Source organism: Oxyura jamaicensis, chromosome 1 (genome assembly GCF_011077185.1).
Source record: "Oxyura jamaicensis isolate SHBP4307 breed ruddy duck chromosome 1, BPBGC_Ojam_1.0, whole genome shotgun sequence".
Classification (NCBI taxonomy): domain Eukaryota; kingdom Metazoa; phylum Chordata; class Aves; order Anseriformes; family Anatidae; genus Oxyura; species Oxyura jamaicensis.
This window is the reverse complement of record NC_048893.1, coordinates 48,841,968-48,863,275: the sequence shown is the minus strand read 5'-3', so window position 1 is coordinate 48,863,275 and position 21,308 is coordinate 48,841,968. Positions and strand designations below refer to the sequence as shown.

General features: G+C 38.6%; 1 protein-coding gene across 3 annotated transcripts in view; it reads right to left on the bottom strand.

Moving 5' to 3' along the window:
- KITLG (KIT ligand) overlaps window positions 1-20,722 on the bottom strand; it is a 57,693-nt gene extending 36,971 nt beyond the window's left edge. Inside the window, exon 1 of one of the 3 annotated variants that reach the window (XR_004754097.1) lies at window positions 20,330-20,722. Coding sequence is in view for 2 of the 3 variants with exons in the window: in XM_035337665.1 (XP_035193556.1) it covers window positions 20,330-20,344 (15 nt within the window). In the remaining variant the exon portion in view is untranslated. The remainder of the gene's footprint in view (window positions 1-20,329) is intronic. The other 2 variants (XM_035337665.1, XM_035337655.1) reach the window with 2 other exon arrangements.
- Window positions 20,723-21,308: the final 586 nt, after the last annotated feature.

Sequence of the window (21,308 nt, the reverse complement as noted above, 5' to 3'; positions counted from 1 at the left end):
CCTCTCTTCCCCCCTCTCCTTTTTTTTCAGAAAAAATGTGCATTTTACACTGGAAAATTGTTATGTAGAGGGAAAATTAAAAAAAAAAAAATTCTCTGCACAGGCATCAGAACGTTTATGTGTATCCTCGTCTTGCACATGCTACTCCATCTGGGCACCCTGACTTCTGGGAAGCTCCCCAGTCAACATGAGAGTTTTCTTGAACAACCTTTTGGCAGTCCATTGAACAAAATGAAGCCTATCTCCAGCTAAGTGAGTCACCCTGCTGGGATGAGACAACTAGGAATCTCTGGATCACGCCCTAAATGCTTTGTTATGATTACAAAAAGCAGATGCATACTTTTCTAGTGACTGATATTCTTCTTCATTTTTTCAACATTGATGTAGTAGAGAGAATGGTGATAAAAGTAAACAAAATTCATTAGAGAGCATCAGTGTGACTTATTTGGATTCTGATTTAAACACAGGCTACAGAAAGACCAGTTCATCTTGCTGAGTAAGCTGTGAAGTTCTTTAGACATTGAATATTAGAACACATATCCAGTTACTTACAAAATGCAGAAAACTTTTCAACCTAATTCTGCATATACTATCTAACATACATTATACAAATGTACTATAGGGGGTAAAGAGTAAGGAAATTAATGAGTTATTGTTACAAACAGAAATAGAGAAAGGGTCTCTTGCCCCTTATATTCAGATGAATTCAGCAGGCAACCTGCTTTCATAGCTGTTTCATCTATGTGTAACATCCTATATTTGACTTTCCATAAAGTTCCCAACCATAAAACCTCTTCCCCCTAACCTTTGCAGATTCATTTATTTTTCAGTGGGTGACTTTAGGAATGTCTAATGACAACTGATAAAACCAGTATTTTTCAGCTAATTGTCCATTTGATGACAGAATGCCAAAGTGGCACTTGCTGGACTCCACCAGCTGCATGTGAAAAGTTGCTGTATCCAGTTGCTTATAAACCTTGTTTCCTTCCAAGCTACACTGTCATTGAATCATAAATCACTCTATTTGAGTCAAGGGATAAACATATTCTAAACCTGCTAAATGCTAATATATAACTACATTTTCTTCACTGTGTTCTTCAGTTAGAAGGAGAAACCATTCCCTAGTTCTGCAAAGATATGAACATCTTCCTGAGGCAGACAACTTTAGGATACAATGTCATATTGTGCTGAGAAAAGGATGAATCTCACTATTCTTTCCCACAATCCAGATCTTGGGAAACCTAGGAAGCTCCTCAGACAATATGTTAACTTCGTTTCATGCAAATTCAGGCCGATTGCTATAATCATTTTTCCTTTCTAGCTCTTCTTGACAGATGCAAAAGCAGCAGGCTGCTCCAGCCAATATGCTATTTTTGCACTTAGTAAGGCACTATCCTGCTGTGCTTGGTTTTGTGTTTCAACCAGAACTGAGATGGACATTATAAGCGGAAGTGTAGACTGATACAGACTTTGCCTTGCAAACCAATGTGATACAGGTATTTTGTAATTGCATTTGGTAGACTACAAAATAGTGCTTTTAATGCATAAATTATTCATTTTCTACCCCTGAAAGGATACCTATGTAAAATATTTGGCTGTCCTAAAAATGTTGGCTTTGGCTCTTCAAAGATGTTATCTGTTCCATAACAAATTTTGTCCACTTTTTAATCTCACTTGACAGTCAGGGATTCAGGCAGTTTCCTTGCAACCTAAATCTGTCCTGGATGACAGCCAGTTTGTTTGATTCCCAAACACTGGGAAGTGAAGTTACCAAGAGACAGGTAATAATATATGGATGGTGCCTCTGGAGCTTATGCTAACAGTGTCCATATAAATATTTACTGATTTTCATCCATCAGATGGCATTCTAATTCTGCCAAAAACCAAGAGTTCTATGGACAGAAACATTTAAATAGGTAGAAAGTCTAAAACTAATAATAATAACAAAAGATGTATTTTGGAAGAAATCTTCTTGTTAAGTCAAAATCAGAGATTATAAGGACTTCACAGGTCATGTGTATATAGCATAGCATTTTTAGGCCATAAGTACCAGCAAGATATTTTTTTTTCTTCCTTGTAAAGTTCCATTACATTCATCACTGATCAGTACTGAAATTTTACATTATTCTTTCCCAGTGAAGTGCAAGAGAAAACAATATTTATTTCTTAAGGGAGACATGGAGATCCAAAATACCTGCAAAATTAATTCAAATAGTAATAGCAGAAGACGAGACTTCAGTTGACTCAATAAAACATCACACAAACTCCAAAGAGGAAGTAGTTTTTTTGTTTTGTTTTGTTTTGTCCCTGGGAACTTACAAAAGAATATTATAGCATAAATCCAAAGGCATTATTAAGTAATTGAAAGCAGAAGGCAAAGTAAAATAAAAGATTATCTTGGCATGGAGGAGAAGATCCTCACATTGTATGGAGGTGGATGATCTGACTTCCTCAGGGAATGAAAAGATATTCTCTTAAATAAAATGCTTAATTAAAGATTGTTTTTAAAGATCTCTTTATGATGTTTTGTTTGTTTGCCAATGTTCTGGAAAAAAAAAATCACTTTCTTGAATATTTTTTGGAATTATAATGAAAATGTATACATGACTACCCCTTTTAACCTTAAACTTTCAAGCTCCAATAAAGGAAATGGAAGAATAGTTGTTACAGAAGTTCTTTATAGGATCTTTAATTCTTACCATCTGCTACAAAGTGCAATTAATTTGGATTAGAAGAACTTCTACACTGACAAAATTAAAAAACAAACAAGCAAACAAACAAACAAAAAATAGTGAAAGTATGCAAGCATCAATGATTTTGGCATGAAATGAAACTCATGCACATGATGAAAATGTCTCTGTTTTCCCTAGTAGCTCATTATTAGTATTAGTTTTATTATACTTTATTAGTTTCATGGCTACAGACTTTGCTAGAAAGTTGCTGCACTAGAAATCTGAAGAGTTTCAGTTCACATTTGAACTTGTGAAAAGAGAAAAACAGGAACAAAACTTATTCTTACACAAAATTAGAAGGGTACTAGATTTATTTTTTCTTTCTGATATTTTATAGACTCTTGTGGAAGTAGAGGATAATTTTAAAATAAAAATCACAGATTTGCCAACTTGGCTTAAACCAAAGACATGTCTCAGAAATACACTCAGAAATATAGTTGTTTCTGAACTCTGAATAACTTTGATAACTTCTCTGATGGGTCCTGTATCTTTCTAGGGATATAAATTTGGAACTATCTTCTCTGACCCTCTCAATAAGAAATTTTAGTCAGAAACCTCATTATAAAACGATAATTGCTCAACTTCAACGAAAACTATATATCAATGCAGTTGAGGTGATGTGTTTCACCCAGCTACGTTAATAGTATTACTTTTAAAGAACACTGTTCAGATATCTCAGATCTGCCCACACCAAAATATGCTTTCATAGCTCTGAAGAATAATATTTTGTCACATTGATATTGTATTACATATTGTGAGACTATTAACTTCCTGACATTTTACAGCTGATATCTACATTGGTGGCCTACAAGAGCACTCAGAGTAAGGTGAGAAACGGTGGCTGCAAATGATATGGTCTGCATCATGCTAAATAGTATGGGTTTGAGTTCCAGCAACTTTCCTCAGTCATTCTGCCATTGTGAAGATCTCGTGAACAACATCAGGCAAATGTGTTAGTCTGCAGTTCATCTTAGAAAGCACTTATCTCTGCTATTACTGAAGCAAATGGTATCTATAAGTAACCTGTATTTCAATATACAGGGATAGGTCTAGGCTGTTCTTCCAAACAGACAAATAATTTAGGCTCCTGGCACCTAAATCTCTTGACCAACTTTATTTGCCCAACCCCACAACAGGTGTCAGTTGTCAAAGTCACTGTGCACTTCTGGTAACTCCTGGGATAAGTACTGACCTGGTAGAGTGCTGTGATAACCCACTCCTTTGATATTGCGGACAGCTTATATTTGTAATAGGACAGGATAATATCAAATGGAAGGAATGCAGGAGTGAAGTGGGAGTGGAGGGAATGATAAAACTGTCTTGGGAATTTGTTCCAGATCTTCACTGTTCTCATGGTTCTTATACTGTCCAATTTGGGTGTACTGATGGCAGTTTATATCCCTGTTTTCTTATGGCAACACTGCTCCTTTGCTTATGTAGTTATACCTCCATCTTTTCAGTTTGTTCCTTTGATATATTTCTTCAGATCAACCCTATCTGAGTCTTTATTATGCCTTATTAACAAGCCTGTATGACTTCCAGCACTAGATTACATGGAGGCAATATTAAAAAATAAAATAAAAAAATAAAAAATAAAAGACTCATGGAAAACAAACCAACGATTCACTTCCTCTTACCTTCTCCCAGATCTCAAATTTTATTGTTTTACTCTGTATAGTGCCTTAGCTTCACAGGCTTTCCCCTCCAGCAAATGTAAATAGAGGATTGCCCTACGTCTCACAGAGCTTTGTTACTGCAATTACAGTGGATGCAGTACCCAGCCAGGTGGTTGCTTATGATTTGAAGAAAAGCTAACAACTTAAAATCAACACTTTATGTCATGCAATTTTTAAATGGGATTGCGTCTCATTAGTCAGAGCATTTTCTCCCATTGATAAATAACAGCTGACATAAAATGTATTCCTAATTTACTCACACAAAAGCTGGTTTCTTTGGATATACTCCAGGCAGTAGCACCTGCAACAACTTATAAAGGCCTGGAACAGGAAATTTTTGTGCACCGGAGCTGAGCTTTCACTTTGATCCCCCAAAGACTCAGCTGATAATTTCAAATTATTACATAACATGCATTTTTCTCTTGTAAAATGTTAGTGAGGAAACTGATCTTGCATTTAGAAGAGGTTTTTTGTTGTTGTTGTTTTGGTTTGGTTTTTTAAGTAAATAAATCAGATATTTGGACAAACTTGTAGTTACATTTTTCAACAGTAATTACATCATTGACAAAAGAAGGTCATTCAAGTTTTCAGCTGCTTTAAATCCTGGATCTTTGGGGGAATACTTAAGGGTTATTTTACATTTCCTTCCATCATCAGTAGTGATACCTGAACCTTTGAACATAAGTAAGTAATAAAAGCTGTCATCTACTCTTTCAGAATTTAAAAGATACTCTTATAAATACTGTCCCAAACCCATAAAATTACCTTGGAGTATGTAACAATGCTGAAAAGTATCCATGTAATATTTTACCACAGGATGAAGGACTGCCATTACAAATCTCAGATGCAGGAATTGGGCCAGGTCATGTTCTTCCATGGTGGAATTTCAGCTTCTACTCCTCAAAATTTATTTATTTTCACCCATAAGTTTGCCTTTTGGACATCATATCCATTTATGGCCTATATACTGTTCATGATTCAGAAATGTGGGTTTACAGATTTAACACAGACTTTTACAATCATCTTGTGTACAAAACACCATGCAAAGTCAATAAAAGACCTAGTACCTTCCATTGTGCATATTAGAGGAAAATATAACACAGCACTGCATAGTTTGTTAGAAACAGTATGAGTTTTAAAGCCAATAAATAACTTTTCACAGTGTTCTGTTTGCAAGAAACTACTTGTTAGGAAATGAAGTAGGCTTCCGACCCCCAGAACAGGCATTGCATACATTTCAACAGTAATCTATAGTCATTTTTTTATAAAAAAATGCAGGAATTTTCTGGAAGATAATTTTTCAGAGGGAAAAAAATCAAAGCCTCTACAGGCAAGCCATTTAAAAGCCAGTATCAACAAAAAAAAAATCAACAAAAGTAAAAATGAAAGCTGTGTCATTTGGCTTTGTTTCTAAGTTATCAAAACTATCAGAAAAGGCAGAAAACGAGGACTTTGAATATTGCTTATTTGTCACTATATATAAATATAAAAAAAAATTATTTACATTGTGTTTTTTGATATAGTAGGTAGATAACCAGAAGGTCTGTCACTATACCAGCTTGAGAATAGTTAGTTTAAACTTTATCATTCAAATCATGGAACAAATGACTCACATTTGTCAAAAATCAAATGAAGTTTCAATGAGCCCATCAGAAATGACATTGATAGGCTTATATTCTTCCTGGACTTATTTAGCAAGATTCCAGTAGGTTTTGACTTTTTGCTTCTTCCTATCACTGTACCTGACAAACTGAGATGCATTCATTAGGAATGCTTCAAGAAATTGTTTATGACATTCATGCAAGTTTATCTCAGTTATTTCCAAATAAAACTGAGTAAAACAAAGCCAGATTTGAAGTTGTTTCCTGGCTGGGAAAAACAACAACACTTTTTAAATTTCAAATCTTGATTTCAACTCAACTTTCTCATACTTATTTATGAGAGCAACCCAGTTGCTTTCTACTTCCAAAAATTACTCTAAGCTCTTAGACAGCTTTTTAGTTCCTGCATAATTTGGATCAGATGCTTTCCTATACATAATCAAAACCATAGCGAACAATTAAGCTTTAAGGTAATGATCTGTAAAAGAATAACACAACCTTACATTCACACTGCTATTAGAATATAAGGACATTAAGAACTAACATATATCTTTTGTGAAAAGAAGGTTTATCTGAAGTGATACACTGATGGATGAGATTAATTTCAAATGCCTTCAAGTTAACAGTTTGTGTGACTGCAGACAACTGACACATCAAATTAGAAACTAATCTTCAAAACATTTAAGTATGCTTATAAGACAACATAATTCCTGAGAAGGCAATAAGCCATTTACTTCAGCAAGCTGGAATTACAAATACATTATGCCCTGTTCTAATGCCCTGTTCTAAAGCTATTACCTTGGACATTAGTAAGTTCAACTACACCTTTTTTTTTTTTTTTCTTTTTTCTTTTTTCTTTTAACATTTTACTCTAAATTGAAAACACTTCCATATGTCAAAAATGTCTAAATGATTATTATTTCAACTGCAGATCTTCTTACCACAGAAAATGAACATCAACTTGTTTTTCATCGTATACTAAAATATATCTTGCCATAATTAATTTTAAAAGTTCTTCCTGAAATTATTTTCATGGGATATATTTATGTTTTACAGAAAGCAAATTGCCAAAACAGCCATTTTAGGAATTTGAAGCACTGTATAAAGTCACTCCAGGACAATGTAAATTGAAAATGGTAAAAAGTAATGGAGTAGGATGGGACTGATCAAAATGTTTTCTGGAATATAAAAAGCCAGTGCATGCATCAAAAACTTCAAGTATATTTTGAATTCCTATTCAGTCCCACAATGGGAAATAAATATTTTTAAATGCCTTTTCCTGCTGATGTTGAAGTACATGAGTATCTTTCAGGGATGCTCCTTGGAAACTCCACCATCTTTCAGTGGCTAGATCTACATGTGTCAGCACTGCATAAAATTTTACGAGTTCTAACCATTCATACTCACATGCTGAAAGAAAGATCTTTCAGCATAAATGTCTCAGCTGTCATTACTTCAGTAAGTAATTGGAGTTGAGATACAATATATTTCAAAGGGTTTTCCTTTTCTCAAAAGTACAGACTGAATTGTTACAGATGGTAATTTTGGCAGATGGTTGTATATGAAACTGAGTTTATAATTAGTCCAAATCTGACTCATGCAATTAAAGCAATGAAAATTTGAAAAATAAGAAGTGTCAGATCTGTACATGATGAGTCTGGTAGCCATAGGAAATAAATAAATAAAAATGAAAAGAAAAAAAGAAAAGATCGTTCACACTTGCAGAATGTATTGCCTATATGATATATTTTCTAATTCCATGAATTAGAAGACAAGAAAGCTTTCATGGTCACAGTGTAAACTAAAGTAACCATGTATTTTAACCTATTTAAGCGTATAATCCTTTTTTCTTCAGTGAAGGATAAGGAGATAGGCTGAAGCAATCTAACAGCTCCCTGCTGCTGAAAGAGAGCTCTCAGCGTCTCCTTCTCTGTAGCTTCCCTTGCTCTGACATTCATTCGACCCTTCACCATGTCAGTAAATTCAGAGACAATGACTAGCTAATTCAACTCAGAGACACAAAACTAATCCCTGAGGAATGACTGGAGGAGGAAAAGAGATGTGCAAGGATGAGAAGACTGGAACTACTCTTCACTAGTGACCTCTTGGGCTGACTCTGACATTTATCAAGGTGCACTTCAAGCAATATTATACCCAGTGTCAAAAAGCTTTCCAGACTAGTAACTGTGTGTGAAGGTAGCACTGCCTGTTTTAGCATCTTCTGACTTTCAACTGTGTTGGATATTTTTTTGCTCCTGTAATAATGAAAATATCAGTAAAGTCCCATAATCATTCTCTCCACTACTTGTATACCACTCTTCCTAGACATCTCTCTCAGTAGTTTCTTTCTTTCAACTTTCATTCCATCTTCACATGCAAATCGTTTCCATATAATGCTTTTGTCTATTTTGGTAGTACTATTTCTGTTATATTCCTTTTTCAGATGGAGCAACAGGGACTTTGTTCAAGGTGGCTGACTATCACCATCATAAAAACACTACACTTTTTATGTTTCTCTTTCTGCTTTCTCTTCATTCCAGTATCTTGGTTAATTTGTTCTACCACAGGTACAATACACAGATTTTTCATCCATTTTTCTTGACCATGTATAGATACAAGAAAATTAAAATAGAGCTTGGAAGTATTTTTCAACTGATTAAAACTACTGTTTTTTATGTAGTTACAATTAGTTCAAAATACTCCTTCCAAAATGCATCCCCTTGCACTTCTACACAATGAACTCCATTTGCCATCATGCCATCTGTTCTCCTGTCTTCTCTAAACCTTTAAAAAGTTCCTCAGAATCTCTTTTAGTTTCAATTAACCTGAGTAATTTATGTAGCCTGCACATGTTGTCATCAATCTGTGAACCCTCCTTCCAGATTGAACTATATGAGGTTGCTGACAATTAAAGAACATCACCACTTAGGCTTTGCCATGTTACAAATTAACAACTTATTCCTACACTTTGCTTTCTGTCCCAATACAATTTTTCCTCAGACTGTTATGATAAGGAAGCTACAATATGGGGCTACTTAGTTTTCTTCTTAGACATTTTTAGGGTAGGCAATCTAAGCAGGTCACTGCATCATTTTCCCTTTATTCACCTATTTTGAAACACAAAGAATCCAATTACATGAAAACATTTCTTTTACTGGAACTAGGATTTTCTATTCCTTTTATTAAACTCTTAATATAGAGTTCCCTCCTTCCTCCTGTTGAGTGATTTAAATACAGATCTACTGACAACACAACAATAGAGTCAAGCTGTTAAGAAAAAAATCTTTTTAAAACTCTGGACATATTCATTAACTCTGAAGACATGAATTAAGAGTAAATGTGTTAAGAGTTACTGCATATTTAAGAAAACGAAGGGAACGCCATGATTGCTGATTTTTTCCAAGTTATGAACACCTTGCTTTTACTGTAAAATTAACCTGAGTTGTAAGTTATATCCTGCCCAAAACTCTAGACCCTTCCACACAAACTGTAACTCTAGTATCCAGGTGATTTGTGTGGGGGTTTGAGGTGTTTTTTGTTTGCTTGTTTGCTTTTTTTTTTTGTGTGTGTGTGTGTGTGTGTGTGTGTGTGTGTGTGTGTGTGTGTGTAGTGGTGGTGCAAGGGATTAATTACATGCTGCACAGTCTAACAACTGCTAGCTCCACAAGTCCCCTGTGTTTTCAGGAAGACTGGGCACATTCCTCTGATATATATCAACTTGCAAGTACAATCTTTCAATTCTTTACAATTTTGGAGAAATATAAATTCCTGTTAAATGCACATGCCTTTAACATATAATTTTTAAGACACCAGTAATACAGTACGTTGAATTTAGTAAATAACTGATAAAATGTAGATATCTTCACAATATTTGCAATGATGAAACAAAACAAAACCCTTTGAAAGAAACTTCAATTTTACTTTGATTTTAGTGATGATTTTCATGGGAGTTACTTATGAAAAAATGCAGTTGTAAATTGTGTGTAGTAAGTTTAATTCTTATAGAGCTTTACTTTTGGTCAACAGATTTTGTGGGAATTAGAAAGAACTATAGTTTTCAGTAGTGAAACAATTGTGATGCATGTTCAACTGCAGCCTTGCTACAGACATGCTGATAGGAAAACTCATATAAATATTGACGTGATCTAATATGATTCTTAGATGATTTATACAGGTAGTTCTCCAAAGTTTCCTAGAATTGCTCTTTTAAAAGAACAGGCATTAAGTTGCCTGGCCTATCACGTTTATTTATTTTTTTTACTTCTGGAATTAATCCTACAGAAAATATATCCCATCACTGAGATTAGTGCAAATCTCCTCAAGAGTATGCATTTTTCAATGTCTATACTCTAAAATTCCAGTAAGATTTGAGTTAGTGCATCATATCGATCCTTATCAAGTTTATTCAATTGATACTTGTCAGGTTGCACAAGAAAAAAATCTTCCTAATGCTGGAATTGTGCAATTTAATCTGAAATAAGTAATGGAACATGTAGGTTAAGAAGATTAATCAATCACAGCAGATAAAGCCAAAAAGCACATCACAGTTGGACAACTAACACTTCAAACAGGTAAAATTCAACAGCAACTTAAGTAATGTTTTTGGGTGCAAAACATGAAGGATTTGTTGCAATAGAAATAAACCAGTAGGCTAAAATCAGATTAACTTTACTTATGTCTCAGACCATTTGTAGAGGTCAACAACATTCTGTTGCAGCTTTAAATGACCGGAAGTATTGCTGACAATCTACTAGTGGCAGATATTTAGTTGATCACTAAAACCTGCATGTGAGATTAAAAAAAAAAAAAAAAAAAAAAAAGCTGATGAGAAAGAAAGAGAAGAAAAAACAAGAAATTCACCCCAGTTGATCTAAAGGACAAATGAAAACACTAAATTAGATATTTCTAATATAGTTACATAATAAAGCTAAGAGATACAGCAGAAAGCAGCAACAATTGCTTCTACAAGAATTTCCTTTGATCTCATTATGCTCATTATGTATGTGATTCTTCCAAAAAAGTACAAATTTCATTAATATATTAAGGAAGAAGAAGAAGTGTCACTTCCAGAGTAGCAGACCAGTATTTCAGAGGGCTCTTCAGTTAGATTATAAGTATGTGTTGTGATCACATAAATTAAAATATTCCACATAACAGGAGATTTATTCTAATCCCGAAATGCTTAATTTTTTACAGACAAGATGAAATGCAGTAAACAGAGATTATTCAACAGAATAATTTTTGAAGTGGGTCTTAAAAAGTTGATAGGAAATAAAAATGGCCACTCAACAGACTACTAAAAACCTATAGAAAACACTCACCAGAGATGAAGCTTTGAATGAGTGGAAAAAAACAGAGAAGCGAAAGAGAAACCTTCCAGATTTTGGTTTCCAGAAGTGCAGAACTTTCATTTTAAAGTGACTTAAATGCAGCTGAGGCCAGGAAAGGTGCATGAAGAAATTAGTGTAGCACTATTTTCTGTCTGAATGGGGAGAGAGAGAGAGAGACGATGGAGAAATGCACAATCATTTTTAGATGTGTGCTTGAGATGTGACAACAGAAAATGAATTCCAGAAATTTTGGTCACATACATGGGAAGGGACAAAATCTTCCTCCATCTGTAGCAAAAGAGAATTTATGGGGGATTATGAACACTGCTTGGGAATGGAGTCCAGTCTTCACCAAATTCTAAAGTACACGATTTTCACTGATTTTAGTAGCCTGAAAACAGGGCTCACCATCCAGCTTTACACTACTAAAGGAACAAATACTGAAGAAATTTAACAAAACAGTTTGAGGCAGACTATGCTTATGGCCAGAATTTTAAAAGGACACGGATTTAGAGACTGCATGGCACATCTAGGGCATAGTCTTTGCCAGGGATTATAATACAGAAGATCAAAGCAGCTTCAGTGACAGTATTTAAACTTACAGTTTATAAATAAGTTTCATATTTCCTTGAAAATAAAGAATATAATACACATCAGAACCATTTAAACTTGTGTCAAGTACAGCACTGATAGTTTTTGCTATTAGAATGGAAATGCAATCCACACACTGTAGAACCATAGTAATTTCAAAAAGACAGCAATTATGAATATTGGAGATCTTTTTATCTTTTTTTAATAACCACCAAAAAGATCAGTTTATTCAAGAACATATATATATACATATATATATATACGTATATATATTAATACAAATGAAAGAGGGTGCCAAGCAGTGTTATACAAGCTTCCTAACTTCATTTGGCTGACTAATGTTCCTATTCCTGCATGCTTCAAAGTTGTAAAAGAAAAACAAATTTCAAGATCTGACGTGTAGATCTATATCAGTTTAAAGACAATGCATAATGTTGTCTGCTTGTCATTTTCTGCAAAAGACAAATTTTGCTGACTTCACTTAATAACTAGCAAATGGAGGCTGGAAATTAGAGGTCTGGAGCATAGGACTTCTTTATAAAAAACCGTTAGCATGTTTAAAATTTCAACCTCCCTAAATTTCTAGGCACTTCTTTTCATTTGTGATTTTTTTTTGCATATATGCAGCATACTATTAATTTAAATATATCATTTCTGAGTCCTCACTGAGTCCTCACTGCCTTACTTCAGTCCATTGTTTCAGTTTGAGCACAAAAGTCAGTAGCTAGGTATCCTACTCCCATTTATACACAATTACAAAATCTCCATAAACAGAGGAATTTTTTGGATCAACATGAAACAAAGGAACACAACTGACCTAATCCCTGCACACCCTAAAACCTCCATATTTACAGGAGTATTTCAAAATAATAAGCCTTGTACATCAATGCATTACTCTGAGATTTCAATATGTGCTGAACACACTGTAAGCTCATTCTTTTGTCCAGGAGCAACTCTTTCAAAGAGAGTTGCTGTGTGATTTGCACAGGGTTTTTTCTCTATTTTAAATGGAAATAAATTGTCAGGACATGCACAAATTAGTTTCACAGTCTGGCTAATATCGCCAAGATAACCTTTTTTCAAACGTAATTAAAGGTCACGTGTTACCAAACAGACCTATGAATCCACCAGAGATTATATATCATACATAAACAGAATGCATATATTGGTTTGCTTCTACCTAGCAAGTACAATGTAGCAAAGAAAAAAATATTTTTTCTCTCTGACTTCCATATTCAAATAAAATGTATTTATTTTTTTCAGGTATCATCATAAGGCCTCTTTCAGAAAGGAAAAAAAAAAAAAAAAAAAAAAAAAGGATCACTTATTTCTTCCTCAGAAAATGGAAAATGAGGAATAAACTTTAGTTTATTCCTGCCACTGAATTCTATATTTCACAAAGAACAAAAACACATGAAGAAAAAGCTATAGATCCAGTTGACAAAATGGTTTTAAGATTATGCAGTGTAGGACTCAGAATTTTTTTTTTTTCTGAGGAAGTTCTACTGCATTAAAGTATTCATTTATCCTCTGCCTTACTTCTTTGGCAGTAAAGCAGAATGTGAATTCACACACAGATTATGTCTCTGGTGTGAAGGAAATACACACAGTTGGCATGTATTTCTGCACACGTTATTCTAGCCTGAACCTGGACATTCCCAGGCTTCAGTTATTCCCATGTTACACACAGACTTTCAAACCTCTTGGGCAGAAGGCTTGCACACCACTTTTACTCTTAGACCTAAACTGCATATAAATTTGTGCACAAGCATAGTCTGGCATACAGATAAAGAATACTTAATATGTATCACTGTTTTTGCATGGTGTGTGCTCCTCTGTATATATGTGTACATGGATTAAATGGTATGAGGTAGATGGACTCCTCCCCAACTTTCAGTAGTTGCAAGGAAAAAAAAAAAAAAAAAAAAGGAAGTCATTTATATATGCAGAAAGACATTACAAGACTATCAGTACATTTGATCCTGCTCACATCAAGTACTTAAGATATTTCTAAAGCAATACTTATGGTCCTTCTAAACTTGTTAAGATATTTCTAATGAAGAGATGGTAGAGCAGACTGGACTACACTTATACATGGCCTTAACTGTCAGTGAATTAAAGTTCTTGGAGCTTGGCAGCAGAACGAATGAAAGGCAGCAGACCAGCTGAAGACACTAGATGAGAATTTATTTTCACTGAGACGGTTAACATGATTGCATTGAAGCTAGGTTCAGTCACATGGATGACCACACTTGGAAATACTAAGTTACACAAAGAAGTAGTGCTGGCTGACTGATTTTTACATACCTTGATTTGCAGACTCCTAAATCTTTCTGGAGGTTCAAAGGCTGGCATAATTCACAAACTGCGATTTTGGCCTTATGGCCTGAAAGGTAATCCCCCCTACATTCCTAGTTCATGTGTCAGCCCCCTTTGAGATTGAACAAATAAACCTAGCAGTTTACTTAATTTGGTTTTAAAGTATGACTTAATCCAGAGGAGTTAAAGTCTTCATATGACCCAGTTCAGATTTGGAGCAACACTAAAGTTATGCTTTGTTTATTTTTTATTATTATTTTTCCTCTGGCACAATTCATAATTACTTATACAAAGTAGAACAGATTCAACAAAATGGAGTGGATAGTTAGACCCTCCTTAGAGACCTGATTTCCCCCCAGAGAAAAGATTGGAACCTTGGTTTGTCTCACTCCAGTGAGTGTACTCAAGTAAATTATTTTAGATTAGTCTTTTTCTCCATGGACTGAATCAAGGCAAACCCACAATTAATTGCTGTAGACCACACACGCATCCTCTTATGATGGTCCAGCCTAAACCTGGTAGTATTGGTCTGAGCTGAAATCTGCAATCCAGCTGTGCTCCAGCCCCATGGCTGCAAGCACACATCCCTCTCTGACTCCCCATCTCCACAGCCCAAAACTAGTAGGAAGTCAATATCAGTGGAGGGAATACCAAGATACTCAGCCTGATTCCTAGAAAGACTTCACTGAGACATTAAGAAACACCCAGTGAATGGCTGTTAAACAGGCACCAAATCATAGATGTGAGAAGAGGTAGTTCTAAGGCTTGGGCTAAATAGGACCTTGAAGGTCATTTCTGTACCTGATCTCCATCCAGTAAGATTTGAAGCACTAAAGAAGAAAATGAACACAAACAAACAAAACAACAAATACTGCTGTTCCCACATATTTACAAGTGCTATTTAACAGCAGTGAAGGTTTAGGTCTAGCAGCTGTCTGAAAACAGGGTCTGCAGTAGACCTGGTTGAGACACCTCTCCAGGAGCTCCCTGAAGACCTGACCACCATCAGTGGATAGCACTGGGCTTGCAGGAGGGAGCCTGCACCCCTCAGCCTGCACCACTTTGTCTCGTGTCTAGCATTGCTTCAAGTGTTGATCTGGAGGCTCAGGACTTGACCACTTTGCAAAACAGTATGCTCCAAAGCACGGCACTAGCAGTGAATACCATAAGGGCCTCCCTTAGGGAATACCGGTAATGACTTAAACTTGGTTCTATTTTTGCCTTGCACCCAGACTTAAATCTGCTCCACATAGCAACAACAGCACAGGAACATGCATAAAGCAGAAAATTCCTAATTGGATCTACAGTGGTTATCCCACCCATCTACCTTGTGTAATTTAAACACTGTTTAAAAAGGAAAAGCAACGAGTCTTTCACTCAGTGATTATTAGATAACAATGGGAAATTAGGGCATAATTTATTTCCTGCGTTATTTTGATCCAAAGTGTTCATTAATCTAAACTCCTTAACTGGTTCTTATTTAGACTTATAGTAGAAATAATGTCTTCATTAGTGTATCTACTTTTATTAACCACAGTTATTATGCATGCTACCAGCTTTAATCAAATTAAACACCTAACACTATTTTTTTGTTGTTTGGAATGTATTTTTAATTTTCATTCTCATACTAATATAAATACCTGATACTTTTGCCAATAATTAAAAAACATCCAGCAAAGAAATCTATATTTTACAGCCTCCTAACAGTCAGTTATTTCAGTATCGATAATACTTCTGAATGTTGTTTTGCAGATTTCCACAGGACTCAATACACAATGCAAACAACAGCTGATCTACCAAAATAATGAGGAACACTAATCCCTCTCGACTCACCTTACGTTGGTCCATCTCCTTTTTCTGCAAGTGCACAGGAAAAAGAAACAAGCATTTGCAGTGTGTTTAAAAGGCTGATAAGCCTCAGGGTTGGCATACCGAAGACCAGGGAAAGAACAAACGCTTTCATTTTCCTCTGTCTGCTCCCACACCACTCAAATGGAATTGCGTAGGGAGATTTTTCCTGCCTTGCTTCAAATAAATGGGTGTTGTGTTTACATACTGCATACTGAGCATTGCCCAACCTAAGCCAAGGGCTGTGTCTTGCCAACTCTTAACTTGCGTACAATATGGCGATTACATGAGCCAGCATACCATTAAGTCACACAACAAAACTCGGAGAATGGCACTGTCAGCTTGCAGAGCCATACCTGAACAGCTGAAATGTCTTGCACAGAAGGAGAAACTACAGTTTTGTGCAATGGCAGAACAAGGTCAGAAAGTAGACTGAGTCAGAAGACTCAATCTAAACAATAAAGCCGAGTGCAATGTAGTTCACAGAGATAAAAACTAACAGACATAATGCAAGGGGGGGTTGGTGGGGGAGGGGGGAGGAGGAGAAACCCTTACAAAATATTCCCCTACCCTAAAGTCTTCCAGGTTATCTGCTGTGTATTCTCCATATTACAATTTATGAAGAACAAGCTGTCCAGGATGTCCTCCCCAGCTGCCACATTCACAACCTGACCTCCCATAAGCAGAATCAAAACTCAGGAAAAGAGGAAAGAGACCTTAGTCCATTACTCTAAGTGAAGAGCGCAACATCCTCCAGGCTTCAGCAAGTTCTCTTTATCTATCTGATAACCAGATCTCTTTATCTACCTGATGAGCTATGGTGAGCATGGTGTATGCTCACCATGAGCTTCAAGTATCTTCTAGTGCTTCATGTTCATTTTCTTGCAGAATGGGCAAGATAGATTGAAGATCAGAGCTTATAAATAATGGCTCTGCAAGCTCACACAAGTGTATCAAATATTGCCTTTGTATTTCTGTTTTAGCCCACCAATATAAGCCAGGAACAGGTAATTTGCATACTAACTCTTTTTTTTCAGGTATTTTTTTCCCATAATAATGCCTACAGAGGCTCCTACATCAGTGACACAAACATACTCTGGACAGGACAACCTAAAGAGATCATTTAACTACTAGCAATAATACGTGCATTTAGAGGTGAAAAGCCAAGCTCGGATCTCAGATCCTTCTAGCACTGAGGTTTCTAAGAAGTTATGCATCTAACGCACAGCTGAAGATCAAGTGCACAATCCAAATACCAGACAGTCTGTAATATCAGAAGCCTTCTGAGTTATCCTCATGCATGACCTCTCCTTGCAGCAACAAGGAAATAAGGAAACAACAAGAACAAGGAAATCAGAAACCTGCTATATGTTTTTGTAAGATTGTATCATACACTAGCTTCGGTCATCCTATTTTCAAAATTTATAAAGCTGTCCCAACATCAGTGGTATTCTTGTGTTGTAATATTGGCATGCAAAATGACATGAACTCCTTCCAATAATAGTTTTAATTACTAAGTATGCAACCCTGCAAATCCTCTCATACAAGTGATCCTTCAGTAAGATTAATTCATGGGAAATGTCCCTTTGAAAAAAGACTTAATATGACTGGACCCTAAAAGTTTAATCATATTTCTAAAGGCATTACCACTTATATATATATAAAGGAGGGGGGGTGGTATATTTAAAACAAGGGTTTATATAACCATCAGACTCTAGAGTTTCAGAAAAAAATCGTGTTAGGACTGACACTGTTGGGGAACATGCTTCTACAGTTCCCCCTGTCTGTCAGGTTAAGACTGAAGTAAATAAACTGACCAACCTGTTCACTTCTAGCCTAGCATTCAGCACTCCTCCTCTCTTTCAGCACTTCATTCGAACTAGTGTATGACTCAGCTGCTCCTTCAGCTACACTACTTATATGTTTTCCCCATGGAATATTACCTTAAACGTCAAAATCCCTGATCTATTTCAAGCACTACCCAGGTATTACTAAATGTTTCCAGGTACAGTGAGGTAGAGGTTCTCACTTTCTGTAGCAAGTCTACTGCAGAATTTATATTAAGAAATCTTAACTTATTTTCTAGCTTTCCAATCCTGATCTCTTCTCTAGGCCAGATATTGGTCAAGACAATAGGAAAAGTAGCCACAGAAGAGCATGAAGATTCATTTTGACGTGCTGAGTGCCACAGCGTGCTTAAGTCCTCCTTCTTGTATCCACATCACTTGCTCTCTCTTTGTACAAGGGTCTTCATATTTTCAGCTGAAAGTCTTCCTTGAAGTATCTCCTGCTCTGATCTCCCTGGAATGATTAAAGATTTGGTATCCTATTTGTTTGCTAATCTTTAAAATGAAAGAAACAATCCTTTGGAAAGCTAGGAGTCTGTCACTGTCTCCAAAAAGCAGGAAGCGTAGCTGCTTGAAGGCTGACAGATGCTTCACCACCATGACAAGAAGCTGTTCCACGGACTACAGCTCCTGAGCCCCTGAGTCAAGCCATATGGTACTGAATGTCAGGACTGCCTGTCTTTCCCAGTTTAGTGGGAGAGAGGGATTATTCCTGCTTTGCTCTGAATTTGCAAAAGTACTCTGTTGGTTTTTGAAGTTTACAGTTCATAGGAAATGAAATGCTTGACTGCTTGCACTTGTAAACCTTCATTTGCTCGCTGAACAGTTTTTTTCTTCTCTGAAGAAACAGCCCAGCACATGTTTCTGTGGGCTAGGATAACATTTTACGACTTTACTGCTTCCACTCCAATATCAAGAGAATGCATAAAACTCAGCACACAAATATAGCTCTTACAGCTTAATGAGACCCTTCCCGATTAATAACCTATCCAGCACATTTGACCAAGTTTGTGTATAAGGTCTGAAACAATAGTTTGGAGGCACAAGGCATCTTTAGTCACCTAAAGGGAATGGCTTCAACAAACATACACTGTTAGAATTCAGAGACAATCATTTAAGGCTATACTTTGCTGCAATTCAGCATCGCAAAAGTTAACAGTCAGCAATTAATACCTCCTTAAGCATGAGTGCATTCTCCAGTGCTTTGGCCAGCTGAGGCTTATATGTTTCAAAAAGCAAGTGTTTCAAATTCCTGTAATCTTTTGAAAAAGTATTTAACTACCCCAAAGACCTTAGTAAGATGCTTCCCATTTTCTTAATTTTTACGTCTTTTCCAGTGACTGTATGGTGATGTCTTCAGGCTGCCAGTGTGTGGGGGACAGCAGCTGCCATGAGACAGGGGAAGGCAAAAAGTATCTTGCTTCTTGAGAAGAAGGGAAGGGGGAGGCGAAAACCCCCAGCACGAGATCCGCAGTGCGTGTGTCCGTGCAGTTCTCTCTGGGAGCTCAGCCTCTGCTCCAAGCAGCCCTGACTCTCACGGAGGTCAGCCAGGATGGAGGGTAGCGGCACCTCGCAGAGTCAAGCCTTAAAGTTTTCTCTTTAGACTTTCCCCGAGCTGCTTCTTGTTACAGGATGAATTTTCCACTTTTCTCTACTTTTGCCTGCCCCTAGCCTTCCTCTGAAAATACGCACAACGTGACAATTGTAATCTGTACAGAACTTGAAGAAATAAGGGCATAAACCCCCACAAGGGTACAGAGAAATTCTTCACGGTAGGGTGAGGGAGGGCGAGGGGAGGAATGCCAAGGGGCTAGCTACAGAACCGACCCGGTGCGGCACGCCGAAGCGGCTTGAATGGAACCACTGAGAATAACAGCCACAGCACTGCTGCCTCAAATTATTTCATGTTTTCGCACTCGGTTCGTGTAGCCCACGCTCAGCAGCGTAACACAGGCAACTGATTTATTACGGCAGTTGTTTTTTTTCCAAGTGCCTTCCGAGGTTTCTTACGGCTAGGCAGCCGATCCGGCCCGCTTGCTGGAACTTTTCCACGGGCTGCGGACGCCGAGAAAAAATTTACCTGGCGGTAAATTTTGTTTTTTCCTTTTGAAAATTATTCCCCCCCCCCCCAGCTCCCCCCAGCTTCCAAACCGCTCCTGGGCGGCGGCGGTTCCCACCCGAGGCGCCCCTCACCTGGCGGGCCAGCGGCCGGACACCCGAAGGCAGCCTCCCGCTGCCCCGACGTGCAAGCCAGCAGCCGCCGGGGCCCTGCCCGCTCCTGGGGAGCCCTTCTCAGCCGGGAAGCTGCCCTCGGGCCCCTGCCAGCAGGCAGGCAGGCAGGTATCTCCCGCGGCATGCCCCCCGCCGTCCCCCAGCCGCACTCACTTGTGCCTTCTTCATAAGGAACGGCAGCGCTGCAGTCCAGCCCAGCCGGCCGTGTGCAATCTCCCTTCAGCTGAACTGTAGCTCCAGCATAATGCAGCAGCGGATAGTCCACGCATTGGGGTTGCCCACGGCGAGCCCCGCGCTGCCTGCCGCCTTCCTCTTCCTCCTCCTCCTCCTCCTCCTGCTGCTCTTCCCCCTCCCCGCCGCCGCCCTGCGCGCCCCGCTGCGCCCCTCTCGCCGCGGCGTGAGCGCAGGCACAGAGTGGAGCCGCAGCCGGCGCCCGGCCAGCTCCTTTATATCCCCGATCTGCCTCCGGCAGCAGCGGCGGCGGCAGCCCCGGCAAGACACGCCTTTCCCCTCCCTCCCGCTCCTCCCGGAGGACGCGGAGCCGAGGCGGATCCCGCGGGGAGGGGGGGAAACCCGAGCAAACTTGGGGGAAGTTGGAGTCAGGAACCAGCCCGGCCTGCCCCTTCCCATCGCGGGAGGGCAGCGAACAGCGGGCAGGGCTGCGGCGGCGCCGCCGGGACTCGCCCGACGCCCACGGGCGCCCCGACGGGGCGGGGGGCGCCCGGGGCCGGCCCGGGCGGGCGAGGGGCTCGTCCTGCCCCTCTGCCCGTCTTTACATCGGGCTGCGGCTGCTGGAGAAGCCCGGTGCCCTCGGGTAATCGGTGCTGGCCGGGACGAGCCGTCGGTCCCCGACGGGACGGGCAGGGCAGCGCAGGACCGGGCACCCCGCGCCCGCCGCCGCCTCGCCCCGGCCGGCGGCCCCCGTGGCGGTGCTGCCTTCGCACGGCCGGCCGGCACGGGCTGCGCGCCCCAGAGAGCTGCAGAAGGCTGCTTACCTGCTCTGGCCTCAGAAAAGTTGTTGAGCAGTGCCTCCTAATGCTTGCGTGAAGGGCATCCTGCAGGTGTTCCACCGTGCTGCGAGCATTTGCATGCTGTGTAAATGATTCAGCGGGGTGGGGAGAAGCGCTGGGGT